Source organism: Lycorma delicatula, chromosome 6 (assembly GCF_047948215.1).
Source record: "Lycorma delicatula isolate Av1 chromosome 6, ASM4794821v1, whole genome shotgun sequence".
NCBI classification, from domain to species: Eukaryota; Metazoa; Arthropoda; class Insecta; order Hemiptera; family Fulgoridae; genus Lycorma; species Lycorma delicatula.
This window is the reverse complement of record NC_134460.1, coordinates 36,141,723-36,157,025: the sequence shown is the minus strand read 5'-3', so window position 1 is coordinate 36,157,025 and position 15,303 is coordinate 36,141,723. Positions and strand designations below refer to the sequence as shown.

At 29.0% G+C, this 15,303-nt stretch overlaps 1 protein-coding gene across 1 annotated transcript in view; it reads left to right on the top strand.

Moving 5' to 3' along the window:
* The first annotated feature begins 315 nt into the window (after window positions 1–315).
* The window catches only part of LOC142326496 (synaptic vesicle glycoprotein 2C-like), a 39,346-nt gene continuing 24,358 nt past the window's right edge, over window positions 316–15,303 (top strand). The window contains exons 1-4 of the mRNA XM_075369078.1: window positions 316–444; window positions 8,150–8,197; window positions 11,427–11,591; window positions 14,655–14,817. Of these exons, the coding sequence (XP_075225193.1) occupies window positions 429–444; window positions 8,150–8,197; window positions 11,427–11,591; window positions 14,655–14,817 (392 nt within the window). The 5' untranslated portion in view covers window positions 316–428. The remainder of the gene's footprint in view (window positions 445–8,149; window positions 8,198–11,426; window positions 11,592–14,654; window positions 14,818–15,303) is intronic.

Below are 15,303 nucleotides of genomic sequence, written 5' to 3'. Positions count from 1 at the left end.
AACAAATCATATAAATAATTACATTAAGTATGTAAGCAAATATGATAAAGAGAATTTTACAAAATTTATAAATATGATTAAATTTCGTACATGTAAATAACTTTTTTTTTGTATATAAATACTTAGTGATAGGAAATATAGAAAGTCATGGAATGTTATCAGTTTTAATCCATTCTTAAGTTTTATAAATTGTTTATAAATACAGTTAACATTTTTTTATCAGTCATGATGTTTTAATTACTGTAATAAAGTAAGTTATAAAAGAATATTTGTAACTTTTAATCTACGGTACGTACACATGTGTGTTATATAAGAATTAATATGATGATATTGCTCAAATGAACTTGTGCTGATCGAGTGTTCAATAGGAACGGAACTAAAATATTATAACAGATCGTAGCAGTGTATATTGACATATCACCATCATTATGGCAAAAAAAACTGGTAAATAATTAGTTTTTACTCTGGTAGGTAATACATTTTGAAGTGATTGTATCGGTTTAATAATTAACCACAAGTTAAGATTACAGTTTATATTAATATATTGTCTCTTCTGAACAACAATTTTAACAACACCTTTCAACAAACAACCTTTCTGCTGCTGGACTGATCCATCTGTGATGTTGCACTGGCAGTTTGTGGTGATTCTTCCCTACTGTTGAGTTGCACAAATAGCCAAACTAGTGGCGGTGGTGTCTGTTAGAAATAGCCAGCTTTCCTCGTAATCCAGAATAATCTAATTTTTTCTCTCTTTAAAGAGATTGTTTTATCACCAGAAGGTTTGATCTACAATTGAGTTGATGAAACCCTCTTGTAATACATACCCGTGGACCTACTTCATCTTAATAGAATTTATCAAACTTTTCTGTTATTTTGATTTGTATCTTTTCAGTTATCGTTGTTTCAATTATCATTCTTATGTAGTTTTAAAAATTCCAAATATTGCACTTCAAAATATTTGCTAAAGTAATGGCTTTGAAATTCTACTCTCATATTTTCAGCTAAAAAGGAAACAATATATTTCAAAAATATATTGTTTCCTTTTTAGCTTGAAAATGTTGTAGACTATAAATTATACTTGTTCCATTGCTATAAGATTTGATACAATTATTTTTCAAAATATTAAATTATTAAATGCAACATATATTAAATACATTAATACTGATAGGCTTTTTTCGTCAATAAATCTGTCTCCATTATGTTACACATTTATTAATTAGAAAATAATTTTTATCACTTAAAATAAAATTCTACAATTTTGCTACATTATTTTTTCCTGTCTAAGTATTTAATTTCTTATTGACTTTCTTCTGATTACATTTAATTCGTTTTATTTATGTCAAAGAGTAATAATAATTTATTTTTATTTTATACAATAGAACAGCAAATCCCTGGTATATCATACAATAATATAAGTAATATAAATTATATTAATTTCAACTATAATAATAATGGTTTTTAAATAAATTTCATTACATATAGCTGAGCTTTGACCTTTGTAAGAAAGTTTACATAAAAAAAAAAAATCAGTGTCCCTGCTTAGTCCATGAATAATATCAATCCTTCTAACAAACTATATGTTTTCTGACTCAGGGGTAGGTGGCAATGATTTCTTACACTTAATGTTGGCACTCTATGCCGACATTCAAAATATTAACATCTATCTTGGCATTAAGGGCCTTATAAATGTAACGGTTGCCAATTAAGAACTTCACCCTACCTTTCATCCTTAATTCTACCTGAAGAGATTCATCAAAGAACTCAAAATCTGACTGTCTATAACTCTGAAGTTGAGCATCAACTGCCAACTAAGCTCTAGTCTTAGAAGTTCCAAAATGCCTGTCGGTTCTGTTAATATTATATCTATTAGGAAAATATTCCACTACCAGAGACATATTGTTCAGCATCAACTTGGTTACAGAGATGATGTCAAAAGAGTAATCGACTGAATACACATAAAATTTGTCAGCTTTAGTGCAAAGTTCCCTGACATTCTGGTAAATAATACTCGACCCTTTACCATCCGTTTATGGCCCTATTTCCTCCATCCTCTGTAGGCAAAAGCTACACTGTTCACACCGGCCTTGCTGACAGTATTATCCTCGATAACCTGAATTTTTTCTCCATCCTCTGTGGACAAAGCTACACTATTCGCAGAGGCCTTGCTGACAATATCATCCCCAATAACCCAAATTTTTTCTCCACCATCATTTCCTAACTTCTCGATCAAACCGTTCACGACCTTCGCATCAGTCTAAATAATTTTTAGTCAAATTTCAAATCTACTGCAAAATAAATTTATAAATTAAACGGATTTTCAACTTCATATTATAAATTTGAACAGTGTAGAATATTAAAATTCTACTACTCTTATAACAATATTACTTACTCAAACCATTTACATAATATAATAGGCATTTTTCTTTAAAGTATATAATTTTTTTTAAATTAAGTTTATTAAGTAGTGTGTTATTTGAGAACGTTAGTAAGTTACATGACTGATAATTTACTTAAATTTTATAAGTTTAATTTATGTTTCTTTTTACAAATAGTAATATTTATCGGTTTAATTAATTAATTTAATTAACTATTATTTAGTGACTCTCGTGCAGTGTGGTCTGCTTGTAGCGTTCGGCGATAAGATTAATAAACAGTCATTGTGATTATACAAACTTCTTACAAACATTTATTTCATTTTATAACTATCGCCAATTCTTATCTTCTTTTATTAATCAGGTCGAAGTGTTATTGCTGCTGCAAGAAACCCTATAATATCGATAAACTGATCAAATGCTCTTTGTCACGACTAAACTGTTATATTGAATGGGCGGAAATATCGGAAACTTCTTTAAAAAAAGGCTTCCAAAAATTACATTCAACATGGAATTGTAAACTGTAAAGTTAAAAATCCTCCTCCGAATGTCGCTCCTATTCTAAACCTGTAGCATTTCAAAATAGAAATACTCCAAGAAATCAAATCATTGATCTCAAATTGAATAGTGTATTTTAAAGATGCGTTGAAACCATCGACGACTTATAAATTAACGTTCTAGACGACATACTCTACATTAGAGAACTATGTCATTCTGTAGAATATTGATGTTCTCCTCAAAAATTGATGATTTTACCGCGATCGTTAATAATTTTCAGATTATAAGGATATAAAGAAAGAAAATGGATTTAAAAAAGTAAAATTAATGAAATAGAACTTCAGATAGTAGAACTGCTTTGGTACAGCAGACTTAACGATTTGGAAATTCATGGGATCCTGTACCCCAAATGAGGTAGTGTGCTACGTAATGGAAGATATCACTAAATCAGTTAATACAGAGTTATCATAAAAGAATGGTGCGGTTTTGAACATGGTTTAAATTAAACAGAATTACTTGTCAGATATTCCAGCACACACATACATCAACCAAAACTTCTCCCGTACGCGAAACCCTTTGCAATAATCGGATCTTAAGTTCCTCCACTTCAAAAATCACTCCTTTTGAACTAAGCCACATTTTGATATTTTTTCCAAGACACGGGTGGAGTTTTTTCCTTTTTACATGAATGATAAGGGTTGTTATCTGAAATAACTGAATTACCTTCCAGAAGAGGTAACACATCGCTTCATTTCTCAAAAGAAATGCCGTTCATCTCGATATGATAGTCTCCTGTAGATTTAGATTCAAAAATCGAGAGACCATCATTTTGATAAACACGGTATCACTGCCGATATGGGTAATTTTTTAGACGCCTACCTTTACCAGGTGGAGCCTAAATATCGGTTGATAAGCCCCATAGAAAGCCTTCTTTTGACGAATTCACAGCTTTATCTTTCCTAACAAAACTTTTTGTGTAGCCTTCGTTGACCCAAGTTTCATACATATAATATATTCTACGGCCTTCTTGCCTCATTTTCTTTATTTTAGTTAAGTAATGTCTTCGCCATATAATGGTATCATCCCTGTCAAAACACTTTCCTGGCCCCTTTTTTATATTTATAATAATTTTCGTACTTTTAATAATTTATTAAAAGTTGTTCTTCGGAAATTTGAAAATCTGTAGATCGTTATCGTCATTTACAACTCGTAACACTTTTGTCTATTGTAGGCAGTTCGTTTCGAAAATAAAATTCGTGTACTTTTTTACGAATCACGTTTTTTATTTAAATTGTTAACTTTTTCTTAAATTAATCTGCGGAGTTTTGTTTTCTTAGGAACCTTTATTCATTATTAAATTTATACCTGCGAATCGCATTGCACATTGAAAAAACGCAATTTCCACTTATGTTAATAAGTTTATTAAGACATCCGAATCAACGCCGTTCGATTACTCTATAATTCGCCTTTGTAAGCATTAAAAATGATCTGTTTTTCTGCACGACTAAGGGCTTACTATAATCAGCTGAATGGGTCAGTCATGGTGTCAAAATAATGGTATAACTTTAAAATAAATTATGATGTATTAGTATTCCGAAACTTGTTCTAGTGATTACTATCTACTGAATTACACTATCAACAGTTATAAATCTTTCAGCAAAAGTTTTTATCAAAAAAAAGTGAGGTGTGTGCGTGTTTATGTAGGATTATGTTGATGTGTATGCTATCTCTATATAAATAAATTGGTGTAATGTATTATGTTTGAATCTAAAGCTAAAAAAGGTCAAAATTAAAATTATCGGTTTTTATCGTTCTCCTAATAGTAATTTTGAAATTTTCTTAGAAGTCTTGATATCAATTTGAAAATAATGCAAAATGAAAAATACACTTTGATCGTAGGCGATATCAATATTAACACAGACGTCTTTAATGATATGTCTCATGATTACAATTTTATTCTTAAATCGCATAGGCTTTGTTTTATTTAAATGCAATTACAAGAGAGACTACAACTTCCCATTCATGTCTAGATCATGTATTCTTTAAGAATACTAACAATAAATTTAAAAACTGTTTTAGCAATGTGTTAAGAACTATATTACTGATTGTTATACTGTTTCCTTTTATATACCTTTAAATGCTAAGTATAATACTGGTTTGATTGGAAAAAATAATGCCAATGTATCCAAAATTAACTATGACATGTTATTAAAATCTCTTTTTCAAGAGAACTGGAATTTTATATGTAACAATGAAGCTGTCATATAGATAAATTAACGTCAGTTAATTTATCTATATTTCATAATTAATTTATCTATTCAAAAAGGAGTCATCCTTTTTGAATAGGTTATTGTATCGTATTCGTACTGCGACATTTACACATGCTGAATAAAAAAAAGAAAAAAGAAAAGGTTGCATAAAACCTTGGATCACTAATTGTCTTATATGCCCCATTAACATGAGAAACAAAATAAGCGACCATTTAGAAAAAAAAACAACCATATTTTATACAACTAAGAAATAAATATAACAATTATAATAAGCTTCTAAAAAAAATTAATTTCTGTTTCTAAATGAAATTATTGTCATACTAAACTTAATGACTGCAAAAACAATAGCTATAAAATGTGAAAAATAATGAAAGAAACTATTAATAAAAACAGTAATATTAACGGTAGTGTTAGTATAAATATAAATACACTAATCAGTTTTTTGCTGATACAGGTAAAAACTATACTTATGTCATACCTTCACCGAGTTTGGATGACAAGATTCAGTTGAGGGAGATTACCCACCAGGTTGCTCTAGTGGTGAACGCATCTTTCCAAATCAGCTGATTTGGAAGTCAAGAGTTCTAGCGTTCAAGCCCTAGTAAAAGCAGTTACTTTTATACGGATTTGAATACTAGATCGTGGATACCGGTGTTCTTTGGTGGTTGGGTTTCAATTAACCAAATTAACAAATCTCAGGAATTGTTTAACTGAGACTGTACAAGACACTTCATTTACTTACCCTCATACATATCATACTCATTCATCCTCTGAAGTAAAACCTGACGGTAATTCCTGGAGGGTAAACAGGAAAAAGAAAGTAGTTGAGGGAGATTGTTCCGGATTTTACTGTGGATCAGTCCATGTCCCTTAATCCAGTTTTGGCTCTTGAAATAGAAGCTATCATAAAAAATTGAGAAACAACAGTTGTCCTGGCCTAGATGGCAGGACCCTAAACTTCCTATGAATTATAGATTAAGCTGTTTAATTAGCGTTACAAAGATAGTGGAAAAGTTAATTAAAACTAGGCTTATTAGTTTTTCCTTAAAATAATATTATTGCCATAGTCAGTTTGAGCTCCAGAACAATAAAACCACTGAAGATGTCCTAATTTATTTCTCGAATGAAATCTCTCACAGTTTCAGTGGAAAGAAAAAGTGCCTGTTTATTTTTTTAGAATTAGCCAAGGCATTTGACACTGTTCGCCACCATAATTTGCTAACTAAATTAGAAAAGTATGGAATCAGGGGTTCAACACAGCATTTGTTTGAAACCTATTTAAGTGGCCGACATATCAAACAATAATTGATCAACGCGATCAAACAAATCATCAGTGTAATAGTATTAAGTTAAGTGAATATGGATTGCCACAAGAAACAATTCTATCCCCCATTTTATTTGTACTATATTTTAACGATATGCTAAACTAAAATTAAAAAATTGCAAAATTGTTTTTTTGCCGATAGTAAGGCATTAATTGCAGTGATGTTTCTTGGTCTGCAGTTTACTCTTGAGCAGAGAAGTTTCTATCAATCATTAAGAAGTGGCTAGTACTAATTCATTGAGTTTGAATGTCTCCGAGACTAAATATATAGTGTTCTCTCTTGGCACATTTGATCAACCTCCTATTGATCTAAATTTAAAACTCCTCTCGAACTGTAGTTAACTATTATTTAATACATGTACATGCCCTTACATCGATCGATTCAAATCTTAAATGGGAACCTCATATCAGTTTTATTTTAAAAAATTTTTAATTTTTCTCATACTTATTCTATAAGGTTAAAAGTATCCTCCATATCAGTGAAATAAAAACTATATTATGCATTTGTAAATTCAATATTGCTGTACAGAATTACTGTATGGGGTGGAGCTTATGATTGACATATCGATAAATTATTTACTGTCTAAAAAGAATCATAAAAAACAATTTTAAATAAACTGGTTTTGGAGACCACAATGTGATGACTGCCAGACAGATTTGCATTAAAGATTTATTAAGAGGTAAATTTGTAGATATAGGAACAGTTTTGAGGTATATCAGATAAGATATATCAGCACCAAGCTTATTAATATGAATTCTTGCCACCTTTTTCATCAGAGAAGCATTAAACAATTTTATCTTAAGGTAGATTAAAGGAAATGGATAATCTAAGTTTTTTTTTTTTTTAAATTAATAACTTAGCTTCAAAATTTCTATTTACTGCACTGCAGTCTAATTATCCTATTTATTGATTATCAATAATTTAACTTAAATCATAATCTTAATATTATTAACCTGGATAACCATCATTAGTATTTCTCTGTAATGGTTATATGTATTAAAATTTATATGTATTAAAATTTAATATAAAATTTAATATTATAATTTAATATTAAAATTTAATATTTTATGTATTAATTTATATGTATTAAAATTTATGGAATTAATAATAAAAAAATAAAATTATGGAATGTAGGTTAGTTGTACATTTTCTGTTGAGAAAAAGCCTCAGTTATCAATTTTCTATAAAATTTCAAATTTATCTATCTACAACATATCTTTCTATCATTCAATAAATAAAAAACAAATTAATTATTGATAAAAAAAAAACTACAAAAATGTCACAAAGCAGTAGATAAAATATTTTCAATCATGACCTAACTGTTGATCATTTTCAGTGGTTCAATAATCAGCATATTGGTTAGGGGTGATAGCTTACTGCATAAACTTGTGTTGTATGGCGCATGATTCTTGTTATTGTTGCGAAATGTACGCATGTGCCTGTATTGAAGAGAAAATTTCCTGTTTTCCATGAATGGAAAACAAAAACATGAGGGAAAGACCATACCGATAAGAATAGAACTGAGATGATTCTCACTGAGTTACATAAATAGAAACAAGGAATATAGAATAAAGAAAGAAAGTGGATTTGTAAACATTCTTAAGTTAACAAGCAATTTCTTAGATATTGTTATCAATTATTTACGTTATTTTACTGTTTTAAACTATTTAATTTTATTTTTCAGAGCTGAATGAAAATGCTGTTGAATTTGAAGAAGCCCTAGATGCTGCAGGTAAGCTATAACACATTTTAAAACCTTTAACTTCTCCAAGTTTATTATCTTATTTTTTAACCTTTATGAAACTAGTTTTTCATCAGCTGAAAAGTCATTTTTCCTTTTATAAATTGAGAACTGTTTAACTGATTGAGATAAATTTTTTTTTTATTATTGAAGCCATTAAGAGATTCATATTTTCTTAAGATAAAATAATTGCCAGATTCTTAGGTTAGATAAAAGATACTAATCATCTATGTTCCTTCATGTTATAAGAGAATATGTTAAGGAAGCACTTACTATCCCTACCTCCAAATTTGGGTAAAAGATTGAAAACTATATTCTGTTTTCAATAATTTCCACACTGCAGTATTGTTTTAAATCTTATTTTCTAAAATTTATTTTCTGATATACCTGTCAATTAAAATTATGTAAGTATTAATAAATGAACATTAAATTCTAAAACAGTACTACGGCAAACTATTAAAAACAATGCATTTTGGATTATTTTTTTCTTATTTACTGTTTTGATTACTTTTCAATATTAACAATAAATCCTAGAGTTTATTAAAATTACAACTATACAATTTTTTTATTGGTTAAATAGCAGGTAACCAATTGAGGGAAGAAAGGGGAAATCAGATAATATAAGATAAAAATAGAACTGCAGATGATTCTTATTCAGTTAAAGTTACAAAAAATAGATAGAAACAAGGAAGCATAATAGAAAAAGAAAGTGGATTTGTAAACATTCTTACATTTACAAACATATTTACTTAATTTTGTACAGGCTATTTCATGATGTGCTTGCTCTGATGAATACAGCTAACAGATCTCTCATTGAGGCTTTTTATACAATATTTTATCACTAATGATTTTTGTCATTTTACAATTACTAGAAGTCTTTTGTATAATGTGATTTTACCAGTTCGGAAATTACAGGAAAAATTACTATTATATAGGGCTTTATAAAAAAGTGTTTCATTGAACAATTTCAGGAAAGACTATAAAACAACTGTTATCACGTCAGGCAATTTTAATAGAGTAAATTTAGCTCAAACACATCAATACACAGTAAAGTTCCAATTCAGACTGCCTACCACTAGGTCGTATAGGTTGAATAGATAAATTTATCTTAAGAAAGACAGACACAATGAACCTTCAACCAATCAAGGAGATAAATAATTTTAATGGAGGAAATAACCATTTAATGTTACTACAATTGAAAACTTTCATAGAAGAATTTTTAATAAATTAAAAATCGTGTTAGATATTACCCCTGTGCTGTTGTTCAACAGTGAAGTTTTTACTCTGCTATTGATAAAGTAAATTCCCCCAAGTATCTAATTCCTCTGTAATATGAACATTTTTAAAACAGATATTTCCAATTAATTAATTTTATGATCAGTTTCTAGGAAATTCTTAGCTGCAGCCAATTTATCTCAACTCTATGATATACCAAATACTTCTTTATTCTTGTTTCAGTTTTACTTTTTAGTTTCTCCTATATATTTTAAATTGTGATTATTGTTTTAACAAATCAATTTATAAATGCCAATTTTTTGACAAATTAAATTTAATTTTTAATGCTTCCTAGATTAATAATTTAGACATATTTCCCATAAATAGTTATGTAATATTAAAGTGGTGAATTTAAAAAAAAGAATTTTTTACCTTATTGTTCTTTTAAAGGAAAAATTTAATTTTTTTCATGTTTTACTTCTGAACAATAAAACATAATGATGGGACAAAGTTTATTATCAATCACTATCAGTACAGAAGTTTTATCCATCCAACCTATATACAAGTAATAGATTACTTAAAGTAATTTGCTATATAGTAAAATCAATTCATTGTATTTAATAATGCTGTACTATCTTAGAATGAGAAAATTAAGTTCTTTTTACTTATACATAACTTTTGTAACTTAAGAATAGTTATGTTCATGTGAGAGAGAGTAAAGAAAGAAAGAACGTGGAAGAAGGGGAGGGAAGTGTTACACTAACAACTATTGAATCTTATGCATTATGTGTTGAGCAGGATAGGAAGTGCATTATATACAAAGAAAAAGTGACATCAAAGAAATATTTTGTATTTAATAGAAAACCAGAGGCCTTCTCCTTCTCCATGAGGTGATTGATTAATCTGTAGAGTGTTGGAGAAGATACCACTTTAATGTACAAATGTACCATGTGATGTCCGATAAAGGTTCACAATTCATAAAGGTTTGTTATCATAGTTCAATTAGTTCATAATGATTTCATTGTTTTTAAAAATATTATACTATAAACTGCCTTTAAACAATTTTCAGAAATTTTGGCAGATTTTATTTTAGTAAAATGAAAAAAAATAAAATTGCTTTTAAAGATGTGATTCAGAAGGTGTTGGTTGATTATAACTCATAAAATTCATAATCAGGTAGTTACAGATTTTGACATACTTGTTATTACTTTTACAATGGATTTACTGAATTCGATTTTTTGAATGGATTCTATTAAAATTAATTTGTACTTTTGTGTTAGTTGCTAATATGAGCATCTTAACAAAGCTAATGGTATTAGCTTAATGGTATTAACACAGAATTTTGTGTTATTACAATGAATCTATGATAATCAAATTATTTTTTATTAGAATTTAAAAATGTTATTACATGGCAGGGATGTGGCCAGATTCCTACCGGTTGGCCATTTTATAAATAACTGTGAAAAATCTGTTTACTCCTACATACAGAAAAGAATATCTCTATGAAAGATAATATGAGTATGTCACAAAATAGCATGCACAGGAAATTTAAAATGTGGTTGATCTGTTTAAAATTCCTTATTAAATAATGCTTTAACATTTTAAATAATCTTCATATGAAATTTGTGGGCAAGATTGAAGTTTTACAAACCAGAACTGAAAAAAATGTATTTTTTGAGAATTTACTCTTTAAATAAAGTGTCTAAACATATTTAAAGGCAATCAACTAACATAAAGTATATCGGGTTCAAATACTGGTCATTTTTCACATAGTTTGAATTTTTTGTTCTCTGTGTGGAGCAGTTTTTTGGTAGAGTTTTAAAAGGTTAAAATCTGAATCTATTTTGAAAATTTATTAGCCCAATTCTCAGATATTTATTCCTTAAACTCAACCACACAAAATTTAACCAGGTGGTAACTTCCTTACTAAAGTTGGACTTGACATGTTGCGAGGCAATATTTTTGGTAAATAGACAATTTGTGTTATCTTTTTTTTTTTTTTTAGGTTCTGGAGGAAAATTTCAAATAAAAGTGGTTTTAATAGGATCTCTTGCTTTACTGAGTTCCTACATAGCAGTAGGTGGTATATCGTATATACTTCCAGTATCACAATGTGATTTAAAAATGGATTCACATGATAAAGCGAATTTAATATCGGCAGGATTTTTAGGTATGTATGTTCATATAATTAATATTACTTGACAAAATTTTATCTGTTAATTGTAATAAATTAAAACAATACAAGCACACAATTGTGTGCATGTATATATGCATAGTAATTTTTAATTTTTTGAAAATATTTTTTTCTGTCAACATGACACTGCTAAACATTCAAACATTTTTTCTGCTTGATAGCAATAAAGTTATTCTATATTTCCATATACCTTCTTGATAAATAATTACTACGGTTCCATCATTTTATTACAGTTATTAAATTCAATCTGATAACTTGCAAGATGCGCAAATATGCTGTTAAATATCTTTATGATAATTTTCATTACATGATGATATTTTATCATCATTTTTTTTTTGAGTTTTATTCATCCATTTATGAATTTAATAATATTTTTCTATATGTTTTTTTAAATAATTATTAACTTATTAACATACGAGGTCTGTTCAGAAAATAATTGAACATTTTTAATTATGTACAAACAGAGATATTTAGTGACATGCAGTTGGCAGCATTGTGTTTTGCATAACCTTCTCTGTAGCGACATGTTCTTGGATTGTTGATATCTCATTTAGTTTTCATGTTATTGTTATTTGAATGCAGTTTATTTAAAGTGTTAGTAGCAATTTTTTATAATATGTGATTTTGGAAGCAACAATACAACACAAAATTTTGCATGAAACTGGGGTAAACATTCATAGAAATGTTTCAACTTTTGAAATAAGCATACGGAGATAATGCTCTGGGTCATATGCTGTGTCTTCAATGGTTTTCATGATTTAAAAGTGGTTGTCAGTCCATAATTGAAGATGACCCTCAACCAAGATGGTCTTCAACTTCAACTGATGACACCCACATTCAGAAAATCAATGATCTGGGCATGCAAATCGCCATTTGACTGTCAGAGAATATCAGAGAACTAGCAGAAGAGGTTAGCATCTTGATTGGATCATGCCATGACACTTTGACTTAAAATTAACTTAAAAATTGAACATACATCGAGTTGCAGCAAAGTTTGTTTTCTTCATCTGATGACTGAACAGCAGAAAGAACATTGAGTGGACATATGTTGGTAACTTCTTGAACAAGCAAATGACGATGAAACATTCGTGCAAAGGATCATAACAGAAGACGGCTGGGTTTATGGTACGACATTGAGGCAAAAGTTCAATCATCACAATGGATTGGCAAAGGATCTCCACTCCCCAAGAAGTCATGTCAGTTTTGATCCATTGTCAAAGTGATGCTGTCTGTTTTATTTGATTTTAATGGAATTGTGCATTTTGAATTCTTGCTTCAAGGTGAAACAGTGAACCATGCATACTATCAAGGTGTTTTACAATGGTTATGTGAAAAAATCTTCAAAAAGGGACCAGAGTGTGGTGAGAAAACTCATGGTTCCATCACCATGATAATGCACCCATACACTCAGCTTTGTCAGTTCATTAATTTTGTGCCAAAAATCAGATGACTGTTCTACCTCAGCCTCCCTACTTACCAGACCGGGCTCCTTGCAGTTTTCTGAAATTAAAATCGATGATGAAAGGATGCCATTTTTAAACTATTGATGACATTAAAGCAAATTCGTCATGGACTTCAAAGGCATTTCAAATGAAGCTGTCCAGGACTGCTTCGCAAAATGGAAACACCGCTGGGAAAAGTGTGTGAATAGTGGAGGGGAGTACTTTGACGTGGACAAGTACAAATAATCTGTAAATTTAATAGTAAAGATTAAAAAAATAAAGTTTGGTTATTTTCTGAACAGACCTTGTACATAAGTAATTTTAGCAAACAGTAAACAAAAAAAGTAGTGGTCAAATTGTATCAAAATGTATTATAGGGTTATTTGAATGCATAAATAAAACAAACCAGGAACAAAAAAGAAACTCAAACCCATGATTTGGGTACATGATTGGTAACACAATTACGAATCAAATGCAGTGCCATAAGAATGTGTAAAATAAACCATTCTGACTGCACATTGTTCTGTCTAGGATAGACAGGATGACGCCTAAATAGACACAATGAACACATAAGAACAATCCATAAAAATTTCTTTGTTAACAATATAATCAGAATTTGCTAACCATTTCATAAAAATAAGTGAAAATTACACCAATATTAACTAGGTACTCAATACACATGAAAGTGTACAAATGACTAATTCGCAACAGATGTAAGAATCTAGAGCAATAAAAACATGTAATATACACTAAGTGATCAGAGTTTAATCATTCATTTACATTGGATGTTTCATTTAATATTTTATACGTGAAACTAGTCAATATAAATAGGTTTACACACCATTTGTAAATAGACTTAAGAAAAAATAAAATTAAATAAATAACTATAGATAAAATTTAATTCAGTCTTTCAATACATTCAAAATACATCTTTCTAATTCAAAAAATCCAACAGCCATTATGTCAACTGACATCAAAGTGAAAAACAGCACTGCCAATGTATTGAATATTTGCCTAATGATGTAAGTTAAAAAAAATGTAATTTTAAAATAAATTTGGTAATTTTTTTATTCAAAATTAAGAATTTTGTACAATAAGTTTTTATTAATTTCAAATTATGTGTTTTGTTCACTAGAAACTCATGAAATGTTCTTGTACACGTTGGTACACAGTTAAGGATTTTGTGCAAAAAATAATTGTAGGTAAAAAGAAATCTTGGGAAAATCATCACTCTAGAGTGGTAGTTGTTTTGTCTTTCATCTGGAAGATTCTATATTCAAATCCCAATCATGCATGCTTTGAATATACATACTTCAATCCCTGAAGAAGGTTGCCATTCATCTGTAAAAATTTATTCCTATTTATTCCATTTAACTACTAAAAAATTGGTAAAAAAAATAGGAAAAACTTGAAGGGAAATTAGTTTAATTATATCATGTACATTGAAAACTATTTACCATTTAATGTTAAATGTAAATATTTTTAACTGAAATATTTAGTAATTTGTAGAGGAGTCATTAACATTAATGTCTTTAAAGTCTTTTAAAAGATTAAAATCCTAATGTAACACTAACATTGTTCTATATTAAAATTTCAGGTTTAGCTGGTGGTTGTCATTTATGGGGATTTCTTTCAGATAGACTTGGAAGACGTTACGTTCTCGTAAGATGTTTATTTCTTGATGGGATATTATATGTGGCTACAAGTTTAACACCATATTATTATATAATGGTTGTACTGCGGTTCTTTAATGGATTTGCGTAAGTATTATTGATAATACAACTTATTCAAAACCAAATGTAAATAGTATTCAAATCAGCTTTTGGTCAGAATTTTTAAAATTTTACATAAATTAATTTTATTTCTACCTCAATTCATATAATAACAAGATCTTTTTATCTTTATAGTGAACCTCTTCCAAGATGAAAGTAAATAAAAATGAAAACAGAGGAAGAAAATATGTCAATACATGGCAACAAAATATATTGTGATGCTATCATTTTTTTTTTTAACCTTTGGGAACAGGTATTACTTCAGAGGATGAAATGAATGAAAATTTTTGTAGCATGTGAAAATGCCATGCCTGACCGGGGTTAGAATCTGGGACCACCGGATGAAAGGCCAAGACTCTACCACTTGTGCCATGGAGGTCAGCGATGCCATCGTTTTAGATACTGATATTTGCAAATTGTAATACTCCATGGTATCACATAAGAACATTTGTTTACCAGTGAAATTAAATCATT